We start from the raw sequence: 26,621 nt of genomic DNA, 5'->3' as shown, positions 1-26,621 counted from the left end.
GGACAGCATCAGGACTCTTTCAGATCAAATGAAAAAACAAAAACAACAACACCTTATTCATCAGTATCGAGAACAAGCTGATGCTAAGATGGTGTCTGTGTAATATATAGCCCCCAGGTTGAGACCTGAAAACTGGTTATTTAACAAACTGCCATTCAACACTTACGACAAAAATACACCTGCCCCATGCAAATAATCCAGGCAAAAAAAAGTTCCCAGAAAAATTACTCAGACCATAGACTGTCAGTTGTAACTGGTATATACCCAGTAGCATTTCACCTGTTCAAAAACAGCCAAGTTAGGTTAAAAGGAGGGAGGCAAGTTAAACAAGACATACCTTGCCGCCACTACTACCCATAAACAAAAGTTTAAGTAAGTATTACACAATTTGGGCCTTATCTACAGTATTTAAAACACATTTTTAAAACTAGTAAAGTAGAAATACTACTGCAACTACTACAACTACAACTATTACTACACTTAATAATTATTATAATTTCTTTACTTTTGAAGGATCCCTTTGTCTTCGAACCTAACTGCTTCTTCAAAGTCGATGAGTTTGGTTTCTTTCTCACATGGAAAAGTGATGGAAAGGTAGCCTCAATACTCCTTTTTTTTCTATCTAAACCACAGACTTCAGGTGTGTTGTTAAGTACCATTAGTTTAATTGAACAGATATAAACAATCAATGTATTTTTTGTCCTGTCAGCATTTACTGTGCAGTTTATTGTAATATACCCACATAGATATACAATGACATTTAACATTACCATGGTGTGGTGTTGAAAAGTTCTACAGTATAAATATTTGAGTTTGCTTTTCTCTTTTTGATCTTAGGAAGGCCAGGTTTTAGAATGTTCTCTGATCAACAGTGTACGGAGTGGAGCTGTCCCAAAGGTAAACAGTTCAAAATCATTTCTAATCTAGTGGTAAATATAGAGCTGAAAGCATAATTATTTTACATTTAGAATTTTTTTTTAGAGCCAGTAGGTAATCCCTATAAGCAAGAAGCGGCTTCGGTATATCTTAATTAATTATACAACATAGAGAATTTGAAACATTAAGACAATTTAATTTGTTTTCATTCTATCAAATGCACGAAAGTTAACCTTTCAAAAAAAAAAAAAAAAAAAAACTATTTCAGGTTTTTTGCAGTGAAATCCAATGAAAATAAAAAATTACTCCATTATCAGAGTTAACATAAATGGCCATGTTTACATGCTATGTTATATGTTTGTGTATACCATAGGACCCTAAAATAATTACTGCATTGGAATCAGTTGGGAAAACAGAGACTGATCTAGAGGGACGCATCGTTTGTGTCTGCAGTGGTACTGACTTGGTGAACCTGAACTTTATTTACATGGTTGCAGACAGTGCAGAAACAGCAAAGGTAAGTTATGACAAGAGATGTACAGTAAGGACAAAAACTTACCTCAAAAACAAGTCTCTTTCTCAGTACAGTGGTTGTTTTCTTAGGTATGTTACTGAAGAGGAACTTTTCCTTTTGCCAACAGGAAAAACATGCAATATTCCACTTTCTTGGACACGTCTGTAGGCCAGAGGCAATCATCTATCACTAAAGCCAAACAATCACTCTGTTTGTGGGGCTTCAAATTTGTTTTTATTTTTTATTTAAATATTAAATTAGAAACAAATATTTGTCGTAAGCATATGGACTACATTAGTAAATTACATCCTGAATTTTGTTACTTTCTGTATTATTGAAGAATGTGTAGTGTGTGTGAGTATCCTAATACATTGGGTCGTAGAACGTACCATAATAATATTATTATTAACAAGTGCTTTCAAATATATACTGTATCTAGGATCCCGTAGATACAGGCAATGTGAGTACTGACTCAAGAAACTATCTGATCTCATTTGCAGTCATGGCAACTGCTGTCCTCTAGTGCTTTCACAATGATATTAACATTGAATGTTGAGTTTATAACAGTATTGAACTGTAAATCACAACAGAGACAGTAGAGGTAGCAGTCGGGTGCTGATGCAGTAGACAGTGTTCTGTAGGTTGGGAGTTGAGGTGCATTGGGAGGACACACAGGAAAATCCTGTGAATCATCACTTTTCACACAGTTTTTTCAGCAGCACCATGACACATTTACAGATACTGTATGTAATGATCTTGAACTGTAATTGCTGAATTAAAAACTTGCATATATTTGTAACATGAGATGCAGTGACCTGATACTTTCACATGAATGTAATATTTTGACATCTTTTTGAAGTTTGCCACAAAGTCACTCTGTCAATGTCTTCTCATGATGTATGATTATTTATTTTACATAAAGCGTGTACATTGGTGTGGTTCCCAGTGGCTAACCTAGAATTGCAGGAATGCAATCTAACCTGTCTGTTTTAGGACCAGTAGCTTTCAAAAATCAGGTTTTCCTCAGGTGAAAAGAGTTTTTTAGTTTGACAATCGACAATTGAGCTTCAATCCTCCTAGGGCTGCAGCAGTCAAGTGACATTTACATTGGACATATCTTGGGTAAATAAGTGGAGACTATTACATAATAATAATAATAATAATAATAATAATAATAATAATAATAATAATAATAATAATAGAAGCAGTGAAATATAGCAATTAGGCCCCTAAAGTCAGTAAGTTTGTAGTAGACATTATGGGGATAATTTTCAAAGGAGATCTGCTGGAGGAGTTATTTTGACTGTTTTTTTTTTTTTTTTTTTGCACCTGTTTTTCTCACCAATTGAGTATTTTCTAAAGCTGCAAAAACACATCAGGAATCTATCTGATAGTTTGCTTCATTAGTTATTCCAACACGTTCTTCTTGGTGGAATATATAATGATCTATGAATATGTGTCTATTCTCCAAAGGTTAAAGTGGTGGATAATTTAAACTTCCACCAGTTTGCTTTCCACCAATATCACTGCTTGTGACCCCACTATTAATAGTATGTACTGTTACCACTGACTTTCACAAACACACAAGCAAATTGTTATACATTTGGACAACAGATGAGGTATTTTCTGGTTATGCTACAATGAAGGTATTTGTATTGTATTTTTAATGGATTAGCAGGTGGAAAAATTCTGCGGATTTTGACGTTTCCACCAAAAACGAAACCCTTTTCGAAAGTCGGGCTCTATCTATCTATGATGAGATATGTAATTTTAACTTTAAATTTAACTTTCAGTTCAATTTAAGAAGTTAATTGCAACCAAGTACATACATGAATTGGTTACATAATACAACATTTACAAAAAGTTTAAAAGTGGTTTAAAATGACTGAAGCGTATGCATATAAACACTGCAGCTTTAGTAATGTTCCGTTCTGTAAACAAATGTTCATCCAGAACAGTGAATTATATATTATTTCAGTATTTGTTAATTCTCATTTTTTTTCTTAAAGCTCCTTTGCCTAATTGTTAACTGAATTACTAATGTGAAAAACAAGTTAAAACTGGTTATATTTGAACCATTCCATTACACCTGTCACAAAAAAGATGGAATTCTGGAAATGCATTTCAGATTTCTCATGACAAACTGGTGCCCTTGAGTAATTTACCAGTGTAAGCTCTAACCTCATCAAGAGTGAGTCATTAAAACCTTCCACAGTGTCATTTTTCTTCGCTTTTCTAACTGTGTTAAACCTGTTTAATCTGTTATTACAAGACAAGTCTCTCTCATCTGTCATCCTATGACCTTCACATGCACAAAGACAATCTAAAATACTGTATGCAATGTGTCAGTCCTAATAGATTTTTTTTTTTTTATTGTTTGTAGTTATGACCCTGTTGTTGCACATTTTGAATATAGTGTGTTTGTGTGTGTGTGTGTATGTTATACCAACATTTAGAATATACTGTATTTGAAAATTTGTAGAATATGAAATTATTGTCCAGATTTTGTAACAAATTGACTTGAGATGACTCAGCAAATAAAAGGGCAGTAGAAGGAAGATTGCTCATATTTAGTAAATTCTTAATCACTTTGAGTATTAAACTTATTGGATGTTTAAGTTTATATTTTGAGGGTTAGGTTCTAAATGTTATATACAGTATACAGCACTGCTTCATATTATGCCTGTTCTTTTGCTATACTGGTGATGTCAATATAGTTTTGTCTTGTTTTTTTAGCAATGGATGGAAGGATTGAGATCAGTGATCCATAACTTCAGAGCTAATAATGTCTGTCCCATGACTTGCCTAAAAAAACAGTAAGTAAAGTACGGTCAGTAATGTAAATTAAACTGACTAGTAAACATGCTCACTGATCTCAGATATAACTGTGATCTTGTTTTCTTTTCAGCTGGATGAGGTTATCATTTTTGACAAATACAAATGGAAAGATTCCAGTGAGAAGGTAAGGGGTATATATACAAAAAATGATGTTGTACGAATATGAATATAAAAACAAAAAACATCTGGTCATTCTCTGGTACTATAACAGTGGTTTTCAACCTTTTCACCTCAAGTACCAGTGTTTCCAACAGCGACCACCAGGTGTTCCAGTAGCTATGTGTAATCTTAAACGGCTGTTGTAAAACCGAGACCTACCCCATTACAACCAGGTTTGTTGTGTCTGTACTGACTTGTTTGTTGCCTCATTCTGCTGAATGGTTAATCTATGCAGCTGATGACTGCAATGAACTCAGCATGTTTATATTTTAAATATTTTGCAAATGTTGTGTATTGAATTGGTGACCGCAACTTTAATTGTATACAGTTATAATATAGGGAATATCATGCTGCAGCTCTCATGCTCAGTTTTGGTGAAGTCCTGATCTGACAGAATGTCACACAGGCAGCTTTTATGATTGACGTACAGTTTTTTTTCAATAAAAACAAGTTTAAATTGCAGTGAGTTTGTTCTGCTATATTACCATATTAAATACACAACAGCAAGCACATTGTCATACATTTTCATTAACACAATCTGAGAGCTAGATTTAGTAAATGGCGTTTTTTTTTTTTTTTTTGCTTCGTTTTTTTTGTTTACTGCAGTACAGTCCCAAGTATTTCTGTGTGTTCTGCTCTCACATTTTTTTTAAATGGTCAGTTTGAGAAATAAACTTTGTTTTCCCTATAACAGCTGACCCTGCTTTAGTACAAAACTCATGTTACATACTGTTTTACATAATGGTAACAGTGCTCTTAGATTACTGTGCCTGCTTCACTGGCTGAAGAGATATTATCAGCTCATCATCTAACTATGTAATCTTGTGCAATTAAGTGATACTTAAACTCCTGACGGTAACCCAAACTAAATCTATCATATCTGAGATGAAGACTCAACAGTTGAAAAAAATCAATTCGTGTTGACTCAGAACTTTATTTAGGCACGCTACGATTTGACTGCTGAAAGATAACTTTGTTTTTTTTTGGAGTTCACAAAGATAACTTTTTTCAGCTTGGTACGGTAACCTTTTCACTTCCTTGTTTGTTTAATTCTTGCGCTTTTTGCTGCATTACAGCCCTTCATTAATTATTTCTTTATTTTAAGTTTCCAGGTTATTTTGTTAATGGCACGTGTGCAATACACAAACCTTAAGTGTATTTTTATTTGTTGCTGTTCTTGTTCTACATTTCTTAAATGCAACTGTTAATTTTAAGGTACTTTTTTTTTTTTAGACAAAAGTACTCACACATGTTTGGTCACCATCACAACTGTTGCAAGAAACTGGGGTTCCATATTCTGCTGTTGTTAATACAGTTTTTTTTTTAATATACAGACCGACATCATGTCGCATTCGCAAATATTGGCACTTGATTTTAAAGGGAGCTTAACCTATAAAAAACATTAGTCAAAACCATTTTAGTTGCAGTCTGGAGCCCTGCATCATAATTTATCATTTTTCTGTGATTCAGTGGTACAAACAGATTGCTATTTTACGATGGTGCGACTGAGGAAGCATTGTTTTTTGAAGAATCATATTGTCATAAAGAACTGTCAGTGCGTACCAGTGGCAAGCCTGTACCACAGGTTAAAAACCACTGTACTATAACACTTTGAATTACTTCATATAACTGAAACATATATTCAAATGAGAAGTATAATCAGATGACAGCTGTAACACCCTTTTGGATTACAACTGAATACAGTAATGATGTACCCAGCCCATCACAGTCTTTTTGTAACCCATACCCTCAGGCACGGTTTATGTTTTGTTCAAGTGAACCCTATCTGAGGTTATTCAACTCTTCTTCACTGCATTGTTTTTAAGGGCCTGGTTTTCAAAGCATGATAACTATGAATTAAAAACTCCCAGAAACCAAAAAATGCAAATGAATAACTTTTGCATATTGACTTCAACAGCCTAATATTTATAATGTGTATAGTTTGCAGCTGATAAATGTGAGTAAATTTGCTTTGCAACAGCTTACCAAGTTTTGAAAATCAGGCCCCAAAAAGCAGTACTTGGACCTATGGTGCTACTTCAATGTAAGTGGTAACTTAAAGTATCTGTGTTAAAGCTAATTGTTAGAAACAAGAACATAGCAACCTTTTATATGTGTGCATAAGGTACTCTGTCTTAGTATATTTTAGTGTGTTTTAAAAACCTCAACACAGTGTTCTGTATTTCAACCATTTAGCATAACCAGGACCTTTGCATCAGGCAAAACAGAAAAGGGAATCTTTCAAGCACTTAAGGAATTAGGTCTTCCCAGTGGAAAGGTATGTGGACAGAGTAAGAGAAGGTAAAACTCAAGCAGCAGTTTTATATTATACTGTATTGTAACGACCTGAGATTTGTACTGCTGCAGGACTGGTTTACGGACCCTGTTGTTTGTTTGTGTGTGTGTGTGTGTGTGTGTGTGTTTGTTAGCAGGGAAGCGGTAAGCTTGCCTCAGCCGGGATTGGTGGGTGACGTCTGGGGAGGTGGGAACATGAAAGCATATAGGGGGCCGAGCGAGACAAACGCTGTGTGAATGTGCTGCTGTGAGTGCAAGACTGTTTGCTGTTTTGGTGCGGCCCAGGCTCGCAGGGACCAGGAATAATCACCCTAATAAACCTTATATTTATGTATATGTAATTAGTTTATATTATGTCTGAAACTACACAGTAACTAGACATTAATGTCAGTCATGGTTACATAGTTATTACATTGTAAATAGATGTTCAAATACAGTGTAGAAAATGTTAGCAACTGACAAAATGTTGTTGCATTGTAACTTCACAATCATATATATAATTACATTATAATAACTGTGCAGTTAGGGGCAAGTAGTGTCTTACTGGCAACCCTGTATAGTAAGTACATTATTTAAGTGATCTGTTGTCACATTCATTAGTGCATGCTTTACCTTTACACTTCCCAGTAGCACCTGCATGGTAATACTGACATTAATGGCATACAAATTCAATTGGTTTCTGTATAAACACATAATTAATATAAATTAAGGACTTTGCATGTAAGCAGGCATGCTAAGACGTGTACAAAATAGTAATATGTCAACTGGAAATCTACATGTTTTTATTTGTATTTATTTTTGTGTTTTCATTTTTTTGCAGAACGATGAAATTGAACATTCTGTCTTCACTTTTGATAAGTTTTATGAACTTACTCAAAAAATCTGCCCCCGGACTGACATAGAGGAGCTGTTTAAAAAACTGTAAGTGTACATTGGAACTACATCATGTAATCAAATGTATGTTTAAACAGCTTTGCCAAAATAAAAATAACTATTAATATTTAAAGTCAGTGCAATCCAGTAAGGAAGTTCTGTAAATCCAAATTCTGAAGACGCTGGCAAGTAAAATACACAAGAGGGGAGTATGGGTTGCACTGATCACCTTGTAGCACAATTGCCATAAATATGATGATGTCATTAATGGGATTTCATTGCATAGGAAAAAAAAAAATCAGGACTGAATATATAAGTTATATGTTTGTACAATTATAATTGAAACAATGTAGCTGTCCTTATACTAGCTACTTTTCAAAAGCAGCAAATATCTAAAATGATGATAACTGACCAACTATAATACTACAACTGCAGAACACCTAAAAAGCTGTTAGTTACCACTACCACAGTTGTTAGTTTTGTTATTTGGACATTTTTAAAAGTCTTTATAAGGAAAGGAGCAACATAATTAGAAGTGCTTCTCTGTGTTCTCTATAGCATACTTTAATGTGCAAGCATCCAAGCAAGCACCTGGAAACAGTCTGCATCTGCTATACTAACTTCCTTTAAAAACCTAACCTGCTGATTTAGTTTTAGTATTAACCTGTTTGTTAAACTAACTAGGTATTGTTGTAATGATTGAAGAGTGATAGCTGAAACATAATTTCACAAAATATTCAAATAGAATACTTTAGCAATAACCAAAAACAAACAAACAAAAAGGATTTATATTTTCATGGTGTAGCGTGGTGTAATGTGAAAGTTAAGCTCATTTGAAGTGTGTAACAGATACTTTTTCTGATTAATTCCTTTTCAGCAATGGAGACAAAACTGATTATTTAACCGTAGACCATTTAGTCAGCTTTCTAAATGAAGTAAGCTTTTTTCATTCATTAACTTTCTGTACAGTGGCTTGTTTTTCCATATCTTCGCAATGCATGCATCATGCTTTCATATTCTCTTCTTGTTGTTTGCTAATCGAGCCCATGTTGTAACCACGGCAACATCCAGGTGCGCAGAAACTCCTACTTCACATGATATTGTGCTTTGTCCTTATGCTGTATTTTTTTGCTGCTAAAATACACAAATTATTGCTGTATTAAACACATCGATTTAAATGCACTGAAATTACTGCTATAAAGCTATTTAACAAAAAGGATTAGAACGTAATGGCCCTGTTTTTTCTTAAGAGAAAATAAATGGTAATGTACATGGTTCTCTGCCTTCAGAAAAGCTTTTACAATTGGACCAAATAAGTACAGCTTTAATATATTCAGACTTCAGTATACTTCAGACTTCAAATATAATGGACATGAGTTACATGGTTACAGTTTTATTTTGGGGGGCTTTAAATACAGTTAGCTTTAGCACCCTTTTTGTTGCCTGTAAACTTTAAAACCTCCAACAAGGCACAATATTAACGAGCAGCTTCCCATGTTTGTCCACGGAAATTAAGGTCCCCCAGTGCTTTCTGTGATGGACATAATGTACCTTTCAAGTATTACTGATGACATGTTTTTAAACATATTGCTACATCTTTCTTGCTTTTTCTGTAAAGGATGGATCTGTGTTTGGAAAGTGTAGTTTTTATTGAAAAGGGATTCAATGTTTCCAGCAAAGAAAGCATAGAGGACCAACATGAAACAGAACTCTACTGTTTAGAGTACTTTTCAAATTGAATAAAATGTATTAGAAATCCAACTGCTGTGAAAATGGCACTGATGCTAATAAAGGGTAGAATATTTTCATTTTTAAAACATCAGACACCTAAATAGAACCCTGTGTCACTGGAAAGTAGATAGGTCTAATGAATTTAATACAGGTTTTTATTGTTTAGGAAGCCATTTGTAAAACAGTATGCCAAAATAAATCAAAATATGACAAGAGCCGTCCAGGAAAATGTTTGTCTGATTTTCTTTACCAGAATCAACGAGACCCTCGGTTGAATGAAATTCTGTTTCCGTTCTATGATCCTAAAAGAGCAATGCAGATAATTGAAACATATGAGCCAGACGAAGCACTAAAGAAACAAGGTAATCAAGAAAAGGCCTAAAGAAAAGGCTCAAATGTAAAGCACGAATAGATTGCACAGTTAGTAATACCAGTCTTACACTGCATTTTCCTGCTCTGCTAGGCTCTCAGTCAGAAATCAATACTCTGTTTCCCTCTAGTGGTAATCTTTAGAAATAGCATCAGGCTGAAAAGAAATGACTTTCTTCACAACAGTTATCTTTAATTAATTACTGTAGTGAAGCAGGTAATGAAGCAAAAGTGGAGCAGCATGTATTTGAATTAATTTAAAACATCAGTTCTTGCCTGTCATTTTATTTTAAGAAATAATAATAAAAAAAAAACTTTAAAAAAATCTTTCTGATTTCGGACAACAATGCTTTTTATTTAGCATAATATTTGGAAATATACAGTATAAAAAATCCAAACGTAAACAAGCAGTTGCAGATACACCCACAGCATTGACTTGTAAGAATGTTCTTGCGTTTGCTCGTTTGAAGGTCGGATGTCCAGCGATGGGTTTTGCAGGTATCTGATGTCAGATGAAAATGCTCCAGTCTTCCTTGATCGTTTGGAGCTGTACCAAGAAATGGATCACCCTTTGGCGCACTACTTTATAAGTTCCTCCCACAACACATATCTTACTGGCAGACAGTTTGGAGGCAAGTCGTCTGTAGAAATGTATCGGCAGGTCCTTCTGGCAGGATGCAGGTCAGTACTGGCAAGAGTTCTAAGAAGACAAAACAATATGTCAAAATACTCACTGTAAAGTTGAAAGGATACAAGCAAAACCTAAAAATAATTTTGCAGTGAATGCACACCTTTCCCATCTTTTATAGAAAGACACTAGTTTTACAAATAAACACAAGGCCTTTACCGACTTCAAACTCTTGGTTCTCTCCTTAGTATTTTGTCATTGAAAGCTATATAACTACATGTGGAATATAGTATTCAGTTTTTTACTACATATGTCCAAAACACATAGCAACACTATGGGGCCTATTCTAAACTGTTGCATGCATAAATACTTATATTGTTAAACTTATATTAATTCATGTGTTAAATTATAGGCCCCTTTAATATCATTTAACAGTAGAAAATGGTAGAAAGAGGTGGGATCCCTTAAATACATTTACATACAGTGGCTTGTGAAAGTATTGACCCCCCTTAGCATTTTTCCTATTTTGTTGTCTTACAACCTGGAATTAAAATTGATTTTTTGGGGGTGTGTATCATTTGATTTACAAAACATGCCTACCACTTTGAAGATAATAATATCAAAGTAAAAATATTTTTTTATTGTGAAACAAACAAGAAATAAGACAAAAAAACAGAAAACTTGAGCATGCATAAGTATTCACCCCACCAAAGTCAATACTTTGTAGAGCCACCTTTTGCAGCAATTACAGCTGCAAGTCTCTTGGGGTATGTATCTATAAGCTTGGCACATCTAGCCACTGAGATTTTTGCCCATTCTTCAAGGCAAAACTGCTCCAGCTCCTTCAAGTTGTATGGGTTCCGCTGGTGTACAGCAATCCTTAAGTCATACCACAGATTCTCAATTGGATTGAGGTCTGGGCTTTGACTAGGCCATTCCAAGATATTTAAACGTTTCCCCTTAAACCACTCGAGTGTTGCTTTAGCGGTATGCTTAGGGTTATTGTCCTGCTGGAAGGTGAACCTCCGTCCCAGTCTCAAATCTCTGGAAGACTGAAACAGGTTTCCCTCAAGAATTTCCCTGTGTTTAGCGCCATCCATCATTCCTTCAATTCTGACCAGTTTCCCAGTCCCTGCCGATGAATAACATCCCCACAGCATGATGCTGCCACCATGGTGTTCTCGGGGTGATGAGAGGTGTTGGGTTTGCGCCAGACATAGCGTTTTCCTTGATGGCCAAAAAGCTCAATTTTAGTCTCATCTGACCAGAGTACCTTCTTCCATATGTTTGAAGAGTCTCCCACATTACTTTTGGCAAGCACCAAACGTGTTTGCTTATTTTTTTTTCTTTAAGCAATGACTTTTTTCTGGCCACTCTTCCGTAAAGCCCAGCTCTGTAGAGTGTATGGCTTAAAGTGGTCCTATGGACAGATACTCCAATCTCCGCTGTGGAGCTTTGCAGCTCCTTCAGGGTTATCTTTGGTCTCTTTGTTGCCTCTCTGATTAATGCCCTCCTTGCCTGGTCCGTGAGTTTTGGTGGGCGGCCCTCTCTTGCCAGGTTTGTTGTGGTGCCATATTCTTTCCATTTTTTAATAATGGCTTTAATGGTGCTCCGTGGGATGTTCAAAGTTTCGGATATTTTTTTATAACCCAACCCTGATCTGTACTTCTCCACAACTTTGTCCCTGACCTGTTTGGAATGCTCCTTGGTCTTCATGGTGCCACTTGCTTAGTCGTGTTGCAGGCTCTGGGGCCTTTCAGAACAGGTGTATATATACTGGGATCTTGTGGCACAGATCATGTGGCACTTAGATTGCACACAGGTGGACTTTATTTAACTAATTATGTGACTTCTGAAGGTAATTGGTTGCACCAGATCTTATTTAGAGGCTTAATAGCAAAGGGGGTGAATACATATGCACGCACCACTTTTCCATTATTTATTTTGTAGAATTTTTTTAAACAAGTTATTTTTTTCATTTCACTTCACCAATTTGGTCTATTTTGTGTATGTCTGTTACATGAAATCCAAATAAAAATCCATTTTAATTCCCAGTTGTAAGGCAACAAAATAGGAAAAATGCCAAGGGGGGTCAATACTTTCGCAAGCCACTGTACATGGTAAATACATATACATACATGGAGATACCTGGGCCCTTCACTTTTTGTCATGTGTACAATGATCCTGAAAATGAAAGAAAATACAAGATGTTAGGAAAATTATATCACTCTGAACAAAAATATATTGGCCAACCTAGGTGATTGTTGCTGCTATATTCTTAGAGTTTCTTTCTAACTGAAGAAAAGTTGTGGAAAATTGGATAAACTGAATATTAAACATCCACAGTATATGACGATTACATTTATATAATGTGTGTATTTAAAAGAAGTACAATAATAATATTGAGATGTTTTGTTTTCTTTTTTTTAAATTGGTAATACTGTGTAGATGTGTAGAATTGGATATTTGGGATGGGAAAGGGGAAGACCAAGAACCAATAATAACTCATGGAAAAGCCATGTGCACAGATATTCTCTTCAAGGTAAAAGAAAAGTCAAAGCCTTTTTTAATGGAAATGTTATGTGCCATTGCTTTAGCATTCTGCTGTGTATCATAGTTGTATAAACTATTTTAAAAGTCATGAAACAAAAAGCTTTTGTGTTACAGATTTCATAATTCTAAATATAAAGCCTAAAGTTGCAGGTGATCAGCAATCTAATATGGCTTTCATTGGCAGTCAAAATACTTTTTGGCTTTCTAATGAAAAAGATGAATGTCATACAATCAAAATGAACAGTTAGAACAGTAGTACACTGACTAGTGGATAGTATCGTAGTATTGTGTCATGGTAAATGGACGTACATAATATATTGGAGTGGTTTAGTTATTTGTGTAAAATGATGGTAGTACAAGATAATGCTTTTTCATTTACTGATGTGTGTGATGTGACTGATTCCTGAAATAAAAAAAGCAATGTCCTATTTATTCTCTTAGGATGTAATTCAAGCCATTAAAGAAACAGCTTTTACTACATCTGAATATCCTGTGATCCTTTCATTTGAAAACCACTGCAGGTGAGGCTATTTTTTTTGTTATAATAAATTAAACAGAATATTATAATATTATTTTTCAAAGTATTTTAGATATCCTTTAAGTTACATTGATTAATTGGTTTACTGCACATGTATGTATTGTTATTTTAGTAAACCACAGCAATTTAAGATGGCAAAGTACTGTGAAGAGATTTTTGGAGATCTATTATTGAGGCAACCGCTTGAAGGTTATTTGGTATGTACTTTTTAAATTGCATACACGTATGTTCTTATAAATAGAAAAGAGATAGAACAATGACTACAACAACAACAACAAAAAATATTTGCTTGACATTTTACAGCTTGAAGCTGGACAGCCTTTGCCTTCTCCCAATGACCTGAAAAGAAAAATACTCATTAAAAACAAAAGGCTCAAACCTGAAGTTGAGAAGAGTAAGTCAACATTTACACAGCATACAGTTTTTTAGAAACAAATGCCGTTCGTTTTCAAGGAAACCCCAACATTGACTGTATAAACCTATGGACCATAAAGCAGGTTTCCCCAATCCTGGTCCTGGGGACCCACTATGTCTGCTGGTTCTCATTCCAACTGAGCTCTCAGCTACTTAATTAAACCCTTATTTAAACTGATAATATGCTTATTTTTTTTTTCTTGTTTTCAGCTTTAAAACAGTTGGAGATTTCAAGTTAGCGATAACATTTTATAAGTAACTTTAACTCTGCTTAAGATCTAAAAACAAATAAAAAGGTCTAATTAAGCAAATGATCAGTTCAATTACGGGTCTAGTTAAGTAACTGAGAGCTCAGTTGGAATGAAAACCAGCAGACACAGGGGGTCCCAGGACCAGGGTTGGGAAACCATGCTCTTTCTGCGATGTGGCAGATCGAAACCCCGAAATGCAAATATATATAGGGTTGGCAGAGAGGGGTTAAAATCCTCCCTGACAGAATACATGTCAGAGTGTGGCTGGAGCCTTAATTGAATCGCTCTCTGGGCTTTCGCCATACCACATACAGCATGTGTATTTAAAATTGCTTTAACTTAATATGAGAATGGGCCTCTGCTTTCAACCATGCATTTATTTGTTTTTATTTTTTATTTCTGCCATGCTTCAATTCAAGAACCAGAATTTAATTTTCCACGGTCCAGTAAAAGCACTCGCGTAGAGTGCAGGACGCACCATATAGTCTGGACGTTGTCGGTTGGAGTCCAGGCTATTCCTTTGTTGACCGAGGACAGGAGCTCCCAGGGGGCGGCGCACAATTGGCCGAGTGCTGCCCGGTTAGGTCTGTCTTGTGCTCATTTCACGGTGTCCTTTGGGACACCAGTCAACCCGCCCTGCGGACGGCGCCCCGAACGGACATCAGTCAGCTGTCCAGGACGCGTTGTCAGGAGGCTCCGACGCTGAACTCTGGGTGGCTGTACACAACTTTCCGTCCTGCAGTGTGTTGAAAGGCGGGCGGCTAACGACACATTTCAGAGGACAGTGTGTGTTTGTCTTCTCTCCTCCCGAGTCAGCGCAGGGGTAGTAGTGGTTCTTGAGCTAATCTGTTTATTTACCCCTCTAAATTAGAATATATATATATAGACTATATATATAATATAATATATATATATATAAAATAAATAATAATTGGCAACTACTAAATTTATATATAAAAAAAAAAAATTATAGACAATAGTAAGACAACTTTAAAAATCAGTCATTTTGGAGGGTAGTGCATTTCAATTCAGAACATCACAGTATCTGAGCAGTGGATGGAATGACTAGTAATTAGAATGAGCAGTGGCTCTTCAAAGCAGTCCTGTCGTTCTCTGTGTCAGGCATTGTTTCTATACCTGTATAGTAGGTCCAGTGAGGCTGGCACATTCCACAAAACCCTTGTTGTGGCAGGTGGTATCAACAACTTCTGACCAATCTACCACAAGACCGCACTTACCATTTGAATGTGCACTTCACAGCAACCTACTGAACATATAATCGCTCACGTTTTAACAATTGTCTCTTGAGACCTGCGTGTGTGGTCAGTTTAGTCAATGTTTGTCTGCATCAGTTTGTACATAATATTTAATAACTAGCCATCTGGCATCCTTTGTAAAATCTCAAGGAATCTGCTGTTTTAGCTACAGTATTCATGAGTATGGTAGAAGGAAAGTAATCAGTGTAGTCACTAGACTTTTAATATAAATATAATCAGATATACACTGCGTGAAGGTTATTTCATTTGTAGCAACATTTGCATAGAGAGGGTTATCATTGAAATTGTTTTCAGTTACATATTTACATTAGCACTGTTTTAGTAACTTTGTATGCCTTTTTTGATAGTTTAGCTGATTTGTTTATGTATTCATTTTGTCCTTAGAGCAACTTGAGGCATTTAAAAGGCTCATGGAAGCTGGAGAAACAACAGCTCCCGCCAATATTTTGGAAGATGAGAATGAAGAAGAAATAGAAAATGGTAAGTTATACTGTTACACATTTTATCAGCTTACATTGCCTGTCAGGTTCAACCGGGTCAGCTAGTGTAACAGTTAAAATTTTGAAAATGTTATCTTTTTGTTTGCTTGTATATTCCTTCACCCCATATAATGAAATTCTAAGATGCCTGCTGCCCTTCCTGTCATTTCAATATGCTCTCTAAAGTGGATCTGAATATAATTATCTTTACTTGTACCTGTACATAAGCAGACATACATTATATTGTTTAGTCTTTGCATTGCTATGATCAGACTTATAGGTATTTGCATTTTGACTGACCTTGATTTTAGCTGCATAAATTGTATTTAGACCTTCTGATTAATTGGTCTAAGTGCAACAGCTCATATTATACACCAAGGTGGGATGAAGGAGCAGGGCGTCAAAATAAGTAAACCAATGTCCACTTTGTATATCAGTTTAGGTTTCCTGAATAAGGATCTCTATAATATCAGAAACTATATTAGGTATTTATACCTGCACCTATGACAATACAGTAGTCTCCAGCTAGGAGAACACACCTTGGAAGCAAGCAAAGTGTTTATATAGTGTTCTCTAAGACGGAGCTAGCCACCAGACACAATATGAATCAATAAATAAATACATATGTATTACTTGTCATGACACATGTGCATCAACATATGGCAATAACTGAATAAGTAAAAGAAAAGCAATAGGCAAGTGTGTGTTAATAAACTATAATAATAAAGTAACTGTCAAACCAAATTACCACCGCACCCAACACATGTTAAAAAATGCAGCAGCAATATACAAGATGTGCACATTATTTAACAGAATGGTGAAGCAACTCACCAGAACGGAAACACTAAATTGCTTGGAAACTTGAGTCTAATTGAGGTTTTTGTTCAAGAACTCGAACAATTTCCTACAACTTTTTTTATAACATTTCACCATTTGTTGACATGCCATTTTTGTAGCGAGAGGTGTACTCATGGAAATCAGAATACAAAATGATATGGCAGCAGTTCTGGAAATATTTAATAAACCAATCAGTGTGCCTCAAGACATTCTCGTGATGTCAAGTCACTTTTGAAAATAATTTCAATTTAAGTTTGATGATGATGAATTATCATGTTACAAAACAGTGCTGTATCCGTTGTGAACAAATCACTAGCGGTGCCAAGAAGGTGTTCTTTTAAGCGAAGTTCCTTTTACAATGGGAAAAATATGTTTCACCACAAGGGAGTTCTCTTAGGCAAAGTGTTCTCTTAGGAGGTGTTCCTATACATGGAGACTACTGTAATAGAAAAAAAGGTGGCAATATATCCCTGTTAACTGTTAAACAGAATGCACTGCAGGCAATACATACCTTTTTTAATTCTGTACTTCAGTTAGTAATAATAATACTTAAAAAAAATAAGAAGACCATTTTACTTTCATTATATGTGTTTGAAATTTAAGTTAATAAAAATAATTCCATGTAGTAGTAAAACCTGTGAAAAAAAAAATATGATGTTGGTCAAGAGGGAAAATATATATATAATTGGCACAAAAAAGTCTTCTTGAAAATCTGGTGATTAAACAATTCTTTTATTGTCCTACATTTTAGCTTGCCCCAAACCAACAATTGGTAAGGAAAACACTTGGTGATTGAAAGACCCTTCTCTATCTCTGATTTACTTTACCCTTTCTAGTTTATGCCTGGGATTCTTTTATTTCATTAGTGATTAAGTTGTTAGGGCATAACTCTATTACTACACATTAAGAATAATATAATTTAAGTTTATACAATGTTAGATACATGGTGGTTATAAAGTCTCTAAACCTCATTCTAATGCTTCTGTAGCTAAAAAAAAAAAAAAAAAAAATCACTGCTTAATACCTTCTGAACTTAATACCATCCATATTTTTCATATATTATCTGTTTAATATCCTTTATGTGTGTTTTGTATAATTCTCTATTGATGCTTCTTCTTAGACAATTATTTACCAGACTTACTGACTCATGCCTGCGGGGTCTGAAACTGTGATTTTGTATAGAAATGTTCAATTTAACAACTCTTTACAGATATTAAGGACATTAAGGTTATAATTATTTTGAATCCTGTTTTTGAAAAATAATAGACAGCCATCAGTACTTGAGATATATACAACACAGAGACAAATGTTTTAGAAAATCAAAAGTGGTAATCCTAGTAAATAATGGCCTATTAATAAGACAATGATCTTGTAATGAGGTATTAAATAATTATTTGTCCACAGCAGCATTACAGAGTTGTATACTGACTTACCTAATCGCCCTGTATATCTCTTAATAGTCACATAAAGAGGTCAACACATCAGTTACTGGTGCTATAGTAGTTTCACTTATTTTATCTATTGTTTCCATATTTTAAAAAAATATTTAAAATACTTTAGAAAACAAGGCACATTTGAACTTGTTGTATCTGGCAGGAACACATATTTATGCACAGCGCAGACAATGTCAAATTGTACAAAAAAAATACTCACATTGTAGTTTGTATTTAAGGATAAGGTTAATTAAAATCATTTTTGAGCTGAACTGAATTACTGTTTTAAATGTTACTGCTCTACTGGTGTTGGTGAGTGCTGAACCACTTTGCTATAGAACATTAGACACAACAGCTTAACTTGCATCCTTTCTCTAATTCTTACTTTCCCTTTTTATTTTGCCATTTGGTTTACTGTACTTAGGTGGGTTCTGTGTTTTAGTGTTGTTGTGTATAGCAATATTCAACTCATTTCACGTTTTTTCTTTTAAGCCGACCCAGAAGAAGAAGCTCATCCAGAATTCAAGTTTGACAGTGACATGTCCTCTGATGATTTGAGTCAGACAGAAGCCCATACAAACAGTGTGAAGAAGGTGGGTTATGTAAAATGCTTAAAATTTGCATACAAATGTTATTTGCTACAAAACAAAACCTTGATTCTCTACCAAACTATATTCCAGGGCTGCACAAATCTGATTCTCGAGGTCCAGAGTTCAACAGGTTTTATACTTTAGGTACCAATAAGTACCTAACTGACTGAAAGGAGATTCAGTGTTTTAATTAACTAACTATACTTTAGGTGTAACAAAGAGCAGTAGCCTTCAGACTTTGAAGAATGCAATTGTGTACCCATGCTATATTGCCTTTGAGTTATTTACTCTTGTCAATTGTATGCTAATGCTTTGTGAAGGCCGTCTACATACTATTACACGGTATTCCAGTTTACTATAGGTTGTAAGGGTTTGTAAGGGTTTTTTTATATATATATATATATATATATATATATATATATATATATATATATATATATATATATATATATATATAGTCTTATATAGTAATAATTACTGACCAAAATAATATTTGTTACCAGAGTTTATCTTCTTGATAAATTGGTAAATGGGTTTTTATCTTTAAGGTTACTGAAGAAGATGTAACTGAAATAACAGATGTAGCTGAACAGGAAAATAACAAAAAGGTAGTATGTAAGATAGATAACAGATACTGTAAAAGATAAAACATGGAATCATATCTTGTTTACAGTTGGAATTCTGGGAGTGTGTGCAACTTAACCAATTTTACATTTTTCAGATTTCATCCTGTTTTAATGTTGGCATTTTGTCCTATTTTTCTGGGCTGTCTCATAATCTACAGCTATGGCCAAAAGTTTTGCATCACCTAGAATTTTAAGCTTGTGAGACATAGTAAAAAATGTAAAAAAAAAAAACTACATGAACATGTAACGGGGTACACCCTGCCTCTGTGTGTATTATTTAAAATGTATGGTTTGGTGTTTAAAAACATATTGCTATATTTAGCAAAGCAGTTTATTGCTAAACTAAAGAATAAATTAACCATTGCTATGGAAGTTGGCTTGACACCAGTGCAAAACTTGTTTTATTTAGTGTCCGGTTTGTTTTGGCCAATGTGCCGTTTCTTTTGAAAAGTGTTTTGCTCAAACTTTTTATTTAACTAACGCATCAGCGCTTCCTACCCCAGTACTATGTGTGTGTCTCTTCCTGGTCTGACGTCACCACCAGTCATCCGGGTCACAGAACATCATTTAGATATTTTAATGTAATCAAAGAAACGACAAAATGATATTGCAAAAGTCATCTGGAAGCCATGATAGTAGTAGTATTTCATATTTGTGGCGGGGTGACCTGCCCCTGTGTGTAGATTGTTTTAAGTTGTATTTTTTAGTGTGTTATTGTTGGTGTATATGTATTGGTGCACAGGATATAATGGGGCTGAGGAGCAAGAGTGATTTCAAATATATAGTTGTATTTAGGCACGAGGATTGTAAAATTACTTCACGTGCAGATAAAATATGTATTAATATGTGAGCACAGGGAGAGCACAGATTAGTTCACATACTGCGATTCAAGTGAATAATTAATTAGTAATTGAATCCCAGTACAACTGTAGTGATTGATGCACAAAGCATTCATTTGGTGTTGGGGTGTTCAGCGTGGAGAGAACGGGAGAGAAAGTCAGGAGTAAGCTTTAATAAATAATAACAATTGGTATTTGTGCTGGTTTTACACCAGCACGATACTTGATTTATTTAGTATATCTCCAGTGTTTGTTTGTTTATCTATGTGTTTTGGCCACAGCACCGTTTTGTTTGTTCAGCCAGTTTTTGTTCTGTTTTGTTCAACATTTTATTTTCTGTTTAATAATAAACACGCACGCAGCTCATTCATTTCACCCTCAGTGCTGTGTGTTCTTCCGGTTCTGACGTCACCACACCAGCCAGCCTGTCCACTTTGATTTGGATGTTTTTTGTCAGTTTTTTTTTAAGTATATGGAAAACTACAAAGCAGTATGTAATTCGATATGTTAACATTATTCAGCAAGTTTAGTTAATTCTATAGGGTAATGCAAAACCTTTGGCCATAGCTGTATATTAAATACCTTAAGGAGCATTTGTTATAATAAAAAAAAAAACTGAAATGTATGGGTTATTTGTTTATTTTTCTATATAAATAACTTAACCTCCAAAATTAAAGTCTGGTGTCATATAGGGTAACTTTTAATGTGATGAAGGGGTTTTTTTTTGGTTTGTTTTGTTTTTTTAAAACATTGGTCATTTATGATAAATGTTGTACTGTATAATTAAACAATTCATTTTAGTTGTAGAGCATTTACTTTATGTCACTCCATCCAAACTGAGAATATATGCAATCTACATGAGCCTCACAGCTTTTGCGCTTTACTTGCAGGGTGGTATAACTGTAGAGGATGAACAGGCTTGGATCACTTCATATACGTATGTAGGTGCTACAACTAACATTCACCCATACCTCTCAGCAATGATTAACTACGCTCAGCCGGTTAAGTTTCAAAGCTTTAATGTGGCGGAAGGCAAGTATAAAGCTAAATGAAATAATTTTAATATCAGTGTGTATTTGTGCATTGATACTCCTTGATTTAAACCTGTATATTTTCTATTCAGAAACATTATTACTGCTAGATGATAACATGTGGAATGATCCACAGGGAGGCAGTACAGCACAGGAGAGTGTGTTATAACTTAATCAGCACACACACACACAGTCTCTCTCTCACTCCATGGACACACACACACACACACACACACACACACACACATATATATATTATATATAAAACACACAGACCTTGTGTGTGTGTGTGTGTGTGTGTGTGTGTGTGTGTATATATATATATATATATATATATATATATATATATATATATATATATATATATATATATATATATATATGTGTGTGTGTGTGTGTGTGTGTTATCTGATAGATATCGTCTGCATGTGGTTTTAAAGAGATTAATGTAGCTACAATTTACTCGGCTTTTGTTACCAAATGGTGTAAAAACAACTTTGCACATAAGAACATAAGAACATAAGAACATAAGAAAGTTTACAAACGAGAGGAGGCCATTCGGCCCATCTTGCTCGTTTGGTTGTTAGTAGCTTATTGATCCCAAAATCTCATCAAGCAGCTTCTTGAAGGATCCCAGGGTGTCAGCTTCAACAACATTACTGGGGAGTTGATTCCAGACCCTCACAATTCTCTGTGTAAAAAAGTGTCTCCTATTTTCTGTTCTGAATGCCCCTTTTTCTAAACTCCATTTGTGACCCCTGGTCCTTGTTTCTTTTTTCAGGCTGAAAAAGTCCCTTGGGTCGACACTGTCAATACCTTTTAGAATTTTGAATGCTTGAATTAGGTCGCCACGTAGTCTTCTTTGTTCAAGACTGAACAGATTCAATTCTTTTAGCCTGTCTGCATATGACATGCCTTTTAAGCCCGGAATAATTCTGGTCGCTCTTCTTTGCACTCTTTCTAGAGCAGCAATATCTTTTTTATAGCGAGGTGACCAGAACTTCACACAGTATTCAAGATGAGGTCTTACTAGTGCATTGTACAGTTTTAACATTACTTCCCTTGATTTAAATTCAACACTTTTCACAATGTATCCGAGCATCTTGTTAGCCTTTTTTATAGCTTCCCCACATTGTCTAGATGAAGACATTTCTGAGTCAACAAAAACTCCTAGGTCTTTTTCATAGATTCCTTCTCCAATTTCAATATCTCCCATATGATATTTATAATGTACATTTTTATTTCCTGCGTGCAGTACCTTACACTTTTCTCTATTAAATGTCATTTGCCATGTGTCTGCCCAGTTCTGAATCTTGTCTAGATCATTTTGAATGACCTTTGCTGCTGCAACAGTGTTTGCCACTCCTCCTACTTTTGTGTCGTCTGCAAATTTAACAAGTTTGCTTACTATACCAGAATCTAAATCATTAATGTAGATTAGGAATAGCAGAGGACCTAATACTGATCCCTGTGGTACACCGCTGGTTACCACACTCCATTCTGAGGTTTTTCCTCTAATCAGTACTTTCTGTTTTCTACATGTTAACCACTCCCTAATCCATGTACATGTGTTTCCTTGAATCCCAACTGTGTTCAGTTTGAGAATTAATCTTTTGTGCGGGACTTTGTCAAAAGCTTTCTGGAAATCTAAATAAACCATGTCATATGCTTTGCAATTATCCATTATGGATGTTGCATCCTCAAAAAAATCAAGCAAGTTAGTTAGGCACGATCTCCCTTTCCTAAAACCATGCTGACTGTCTCCCAGTACCCTGTTACCATACAGGTAATTTTCCATTTTGGATCTTATTATAGTTTCCATAAGTTTGCATATAATAGAAGTCAGGCTTACTGGTCTGTAGTTACCTGGTTCAGTTTTGTTTCCCTTTTTGTGGATCGGTATTACGTTTGCAATTTTCCAGTCTGTCGGTACCACCCCTGTGTCAAGAGACTGCTGCATGATCTTGGTTAGCGGTTTGTAAATTACTTCTTTCATTTCTTTGAGTACTACTGGGAGGACCTCATCCGGCCCAGGGGATTTGTTTATTTTAAGAGCTCCTAGTCCCTTTAACACTTCTGCCTCAGTTATGCTAAAGTTATTTATAACATAGGAACCCTTATTAACATCTGACTTGCTTATTTCTTCTTTTGTTTGTTTTTTGGGGATTTTTATAAAAATAATTGTAGACAGTGTAAAACACTAAGAAGTTTGTGACATCTAGCCAATTTCTATCAGTTCTGTAATGCATGTTTGTTTTTTGTCTTAAAAAAATATGTATTAAACCTGAGGTAAATATTGGCGTGGGGGTGGATAAAATACAGCCATGTTTGTTTTTTTTAAATAGTACCTGTTTATTTATTTATATATAAAACACCATTTAAAATTTGAGTAGCTATTTGGCTAAGGGTTTAAGGGTCCTGTTCACAAAGCGTTTTTTTATGAAGAGATTACAGTTTGATATTCAATAAACTGGTTTGGACCTTTGTTGGCTTTTTTTAAAACAAGCTAACAGTGAATTCCATTCCCAGTTACAGCTAAAAATATAAATCTAGAGCTGTGAGTCTCATGAAAAGGTTAATCACCATGACCTACATTCACAATATGCATTTAGAAAAAGTAAGTTTGACATCCAGAAACGTTCATATACCCCCAGATTCTAATATTCTTAATAACTAGAGTTGAGGATTGTCCAAACCAAGTTTCATCACAATTAAATAAGTGCTTCTCTAGATAAAAATATAAATGTGATACAGAGAACAGACAGGGAGCCTCCATATACCCCAGATCCTAATCCACTGTTATAACTTGTGTTAAACAGTCACCTTGGCAGGTTTCATCAGAATTGGACAAGTGGTATATAATTAATTAAGCCCTTTTTAGCTTATCATTGGATGGTTGTTTATTGAATGACGAATGACATACTTGCCATTTGACTGACAAATGTTTTTCTAATGAGGGTGCCAAATATGCTTGATGGTTTACGATTTTAATCTAGCTTAAAAGTGAGGGGTTTTTTTTGTATGTTTTTTCTTTTAGAAAGGAACATCCATCACAACATGTCATCTTTCAATGAATCGGTTGGACTGGGTTATTTGAAGACTAATGCCATAGAATTTGTAAAGTATCCTTTGAGGCTAACTAAAATTGGCAGAATGTAGATGTGTTTATATCAAGCCGATCTGGTAAAAAAATAAAATAAAATCTGAGCTACTGAGTCTTCAGCTTACTCTGGTTTCACAATACTCTATGAACATTGCAGTGTCCCTGGAAATAATTGACCAACGTGTATTTAACATAAGAAAGAATTAAGCATGAACTCAAGTAAACATTACCTTATAAAGTATTTAATTCTGTTGGGTTATGCATGATCCATTTGTGCATTTGTCTCTATGGATACCAAAAAGATTGACTCATCTCTCAGACATGTATTATGTTTGACTCACTCTCAACAAAACATACTTCACATTGCCAGGCTACTAGCTCTTGAGACCATTCACTTTTTAATTTTTTTTTTTTTTTTTTTTTTTTTTTTTTTTTTATGTAATTAACACTTGATCTTCTATTCAGCTTATGTTGTTTACAGTTTGATCCAGGTATAAAGTGCAAATTACAGTATAACTTTTCTAAGTGGTTTACAATACAACAGTCTTCCTCCTTCTAACCTTCATCAAACAGACTTCTTATCACGTTTGAAACGACACAACAATCCATCCTTCTTCTACTACCGTCAGCAGCAGAGGAGGATACATGCCACATATAAGATCTGTATCATTTGTTCCCATTGTGTACTGAAGCATACAAGAAACATCCAAAATGTTTTCAACATAGGCTTGAATTAAAAAAAACATGGGAGCATGGTGTGCAGATTGAGTCATGCAGTCAAGAGCGCAGATTCTCGTCCTAGCATTGATCTGGCGCTCCTGCAGTTTAGGGAGGTAAAACTGTCAGCAACTGTTTCGCAAAAGATTGATCGCAAGCGACATAACTTTTATGCAACTGGTCCTGGTGAGCTCCGACAGATACCTGCAGGAGCGGCCTTTATCCTCCAGAGGCTGTTAGCTCACTGATAATTATTTTTATTTTTTTTCATACATTGTCATGTAACATTTGGTATGAAAAATGTGTAGGTAAACTGGATGATAAAAATAAACTTCTTTCAGTGAATACTGGTCAATTGCCATGTGTTTTAACTATCAGTACATTACCTTTTTTTATCGGCAGTCCAAAGTTTGATTTAATGATAATAAAAGCATTTGTAAATGTATAAGGCACTGTAAATAAAACAAAGTATTGGATTACAAATAAAATACCTCAAATATGAAATATTTTATAAATGAAAAAATGCCAGAAAAAAGGAAATGCTGTTTTTCCTTAATGAGATGCACAGTTATAATAAACGCCAAATGAGTCGAATCTACCCCAAAGGAGGCAGAGTGGATTCCAGTAATTACATGCCTCAGATCTTCTGGAATGCTGGCTGCCAGATGGTCTCACTGAACTACCAGACCCCAGGTAAAAGATGCTGTCCACTCAACCCAAATCCCAATGTAGGGACAGAGCAGTAACTCACAAACAGATGTCACAATTTTGCTTATGGCATTTTTGGATACAGACATATGGCTTGATGTGAAATCATGTGTAGAGAATCACAAAAGCATGAGAAGTGAGTAAGGTGAAAATGGAACAACAGTAACATTGTTTTCAGAAATAAAATATTCCATTATTGAACCCTACTATGAAGTAAGGCTGTCCAATGCATTTTTTTCCCCCAGCTTAAATCCACCTTCACTCCACATTGTTTAATCATAACTGTTTTTTTTTTTATAGTACAAAAGAAAAAAATGTGTTGTTGCTACATACATGAAATAAAAAAATTAATTGTTGTGACTAAAATTGTGTTGATTGAAAATATAATACATCTGATATCCTTCTGGAGAATTACATGCAGTGCATACAAGTTCACTGCCAATTGGGACTGTAATTTGCTGAGCTCTTTTCCTGTTTCCTTCTATTTGTTTCAGATTTGGCAATGCAGTTAAACCAGGGCAAGTTTGAGTATAATGGATCATTCGGGTGAGTACTGTATTGTCTCATGTCTAAGAACACAGTACCTCGTACTTAACAGACTAATGTGTATTGTACTGTATTAAGCATAACCAGATGCAACATGTGCAAGTCACGTTTAAGGAAATGGAATAACAAAATAAATGATTTTACATTTCAATCCTGTATTGTAAGACATCACATACACTCATCTTCCACTCACACTAACTTAAGTGCAGATGGAGGGGCTGTGCACACTCATTGTCTTGGTTTACATGCAAAAATAAGTCACCTTTTTGTCACGCTATTTTGGTCGTACCTTTTAGGTAGTTTTGGTTTACATGTAGTTTTCTTTTAGGGGGCGAAATTCAAATGACATAAGATATTAAAATATGGAAGGGTATGTTTAAATGTTTCTGTCATTGT

General features: G+C 34.9%; 1 protein-coding gene across 5 annotated transcripts in view; it reads left to right on the top strand.

Annotated features, from left to right (window-relative positions):
• The window catches only part of LOC121317052 (1-phosphatidylinositol 4,5-bisphosphate phosphodiesterase beta-4-like), a 129,605-nt gene that overhangs the window by 64,185 nt on the left and 38,799 nt on the right, over positions 1–26,621 (top strand). For 3 of the 5 annotated variants that reach the window (XM_041252622.1, XM_041252619.1, XM_041252620.1), the window contains 22 exons: positions 514–594; positions 838–897; positions 1,250–1,393; positions 4,127–4,206; positions 4,299–4,352; positions 6,584–6,665; positions 7,503–7,603; positions 8,433–8,490; positions 9,540–9,648; positions 10,126–10,336; positions 12,732–12,825; positions 13,278–13,357; positions 13,487–13,571; positions 13,678–13,768; positions 15,701–15,796; positions 17,384–17,404; positions 18,558–18,658; positions 19,204–19,263; positions 21,011–21,152; positions 24,189–24,273; positions 25,540–25,664; positions 26,174–26,225. In XM_041252622.1, coding sequence (XP_041108556.1) covers positions 514–594; positions 838–897; positions 1,250–1,393; positions 4,127–4,206; positions 4,299–4,352; positions 6,584–6,665; positions 7,503–7,603; positions 8,433–8,490; positions 9,540–9,648; positions 10,126–10,336; positions 12,732–12,825; positions 13,278–13,357; positions 13,487–13,571; positions 13,678–13,768; positions 15,701–15,796; positions 17,384–17,404; positions 18,558–18,658; positions 19,204–19,263; positions 21,011–21,152; positions 24,189–24,273; positions 25,540–25,664; positions 26,174–26,225 — 2,012 coding nt within the window. The remainder of the gene's footprint in view (positions 1–513; positions 595–837; positions 898–1,249; positions 1,394–4,126; positions 4,207–4,298; positions 4,353–6,583; positions 6,666–7,502; positions 7,604–8,432; positions 8,491–9,539; positions 9,649–10,125; positions 10,337–12,731; positions 12,826–13,277; positions 13,358–13,486; positions 13,572–13,677; positions 13,769–15,700; positions 15,797–17,383; positions 17,405–18,557; positions 18,659–19,203; positions 19,264–21,010; positions 21,153–24,188; positions 24,274–25,539; positions 25,665–26,173; positions 26,226–26,621) is intronic. The other 2 variants (XM_041252623.1, XM_041252621.1) reach the window with 1 other exon arrangement.

This window comes from Polyodon spathula, chromosome 6 (genome assembly GCF_017654505.1).
Source record: "Polyodon spathula isolate WHYD16114869_AA chromosome 6, ASM1765450v1, whole genome shotgun sequence".
NCBI classification, from domain to species: Eukaryota; Metazoa; Chordata; class Actinopteri; order Acipenseriformes; family Polyodontidae; genus Polyodon; species Polyodon spathula.
This window is presented reverse-complemented; position numbering and strand designations above follow the sequence as displayed.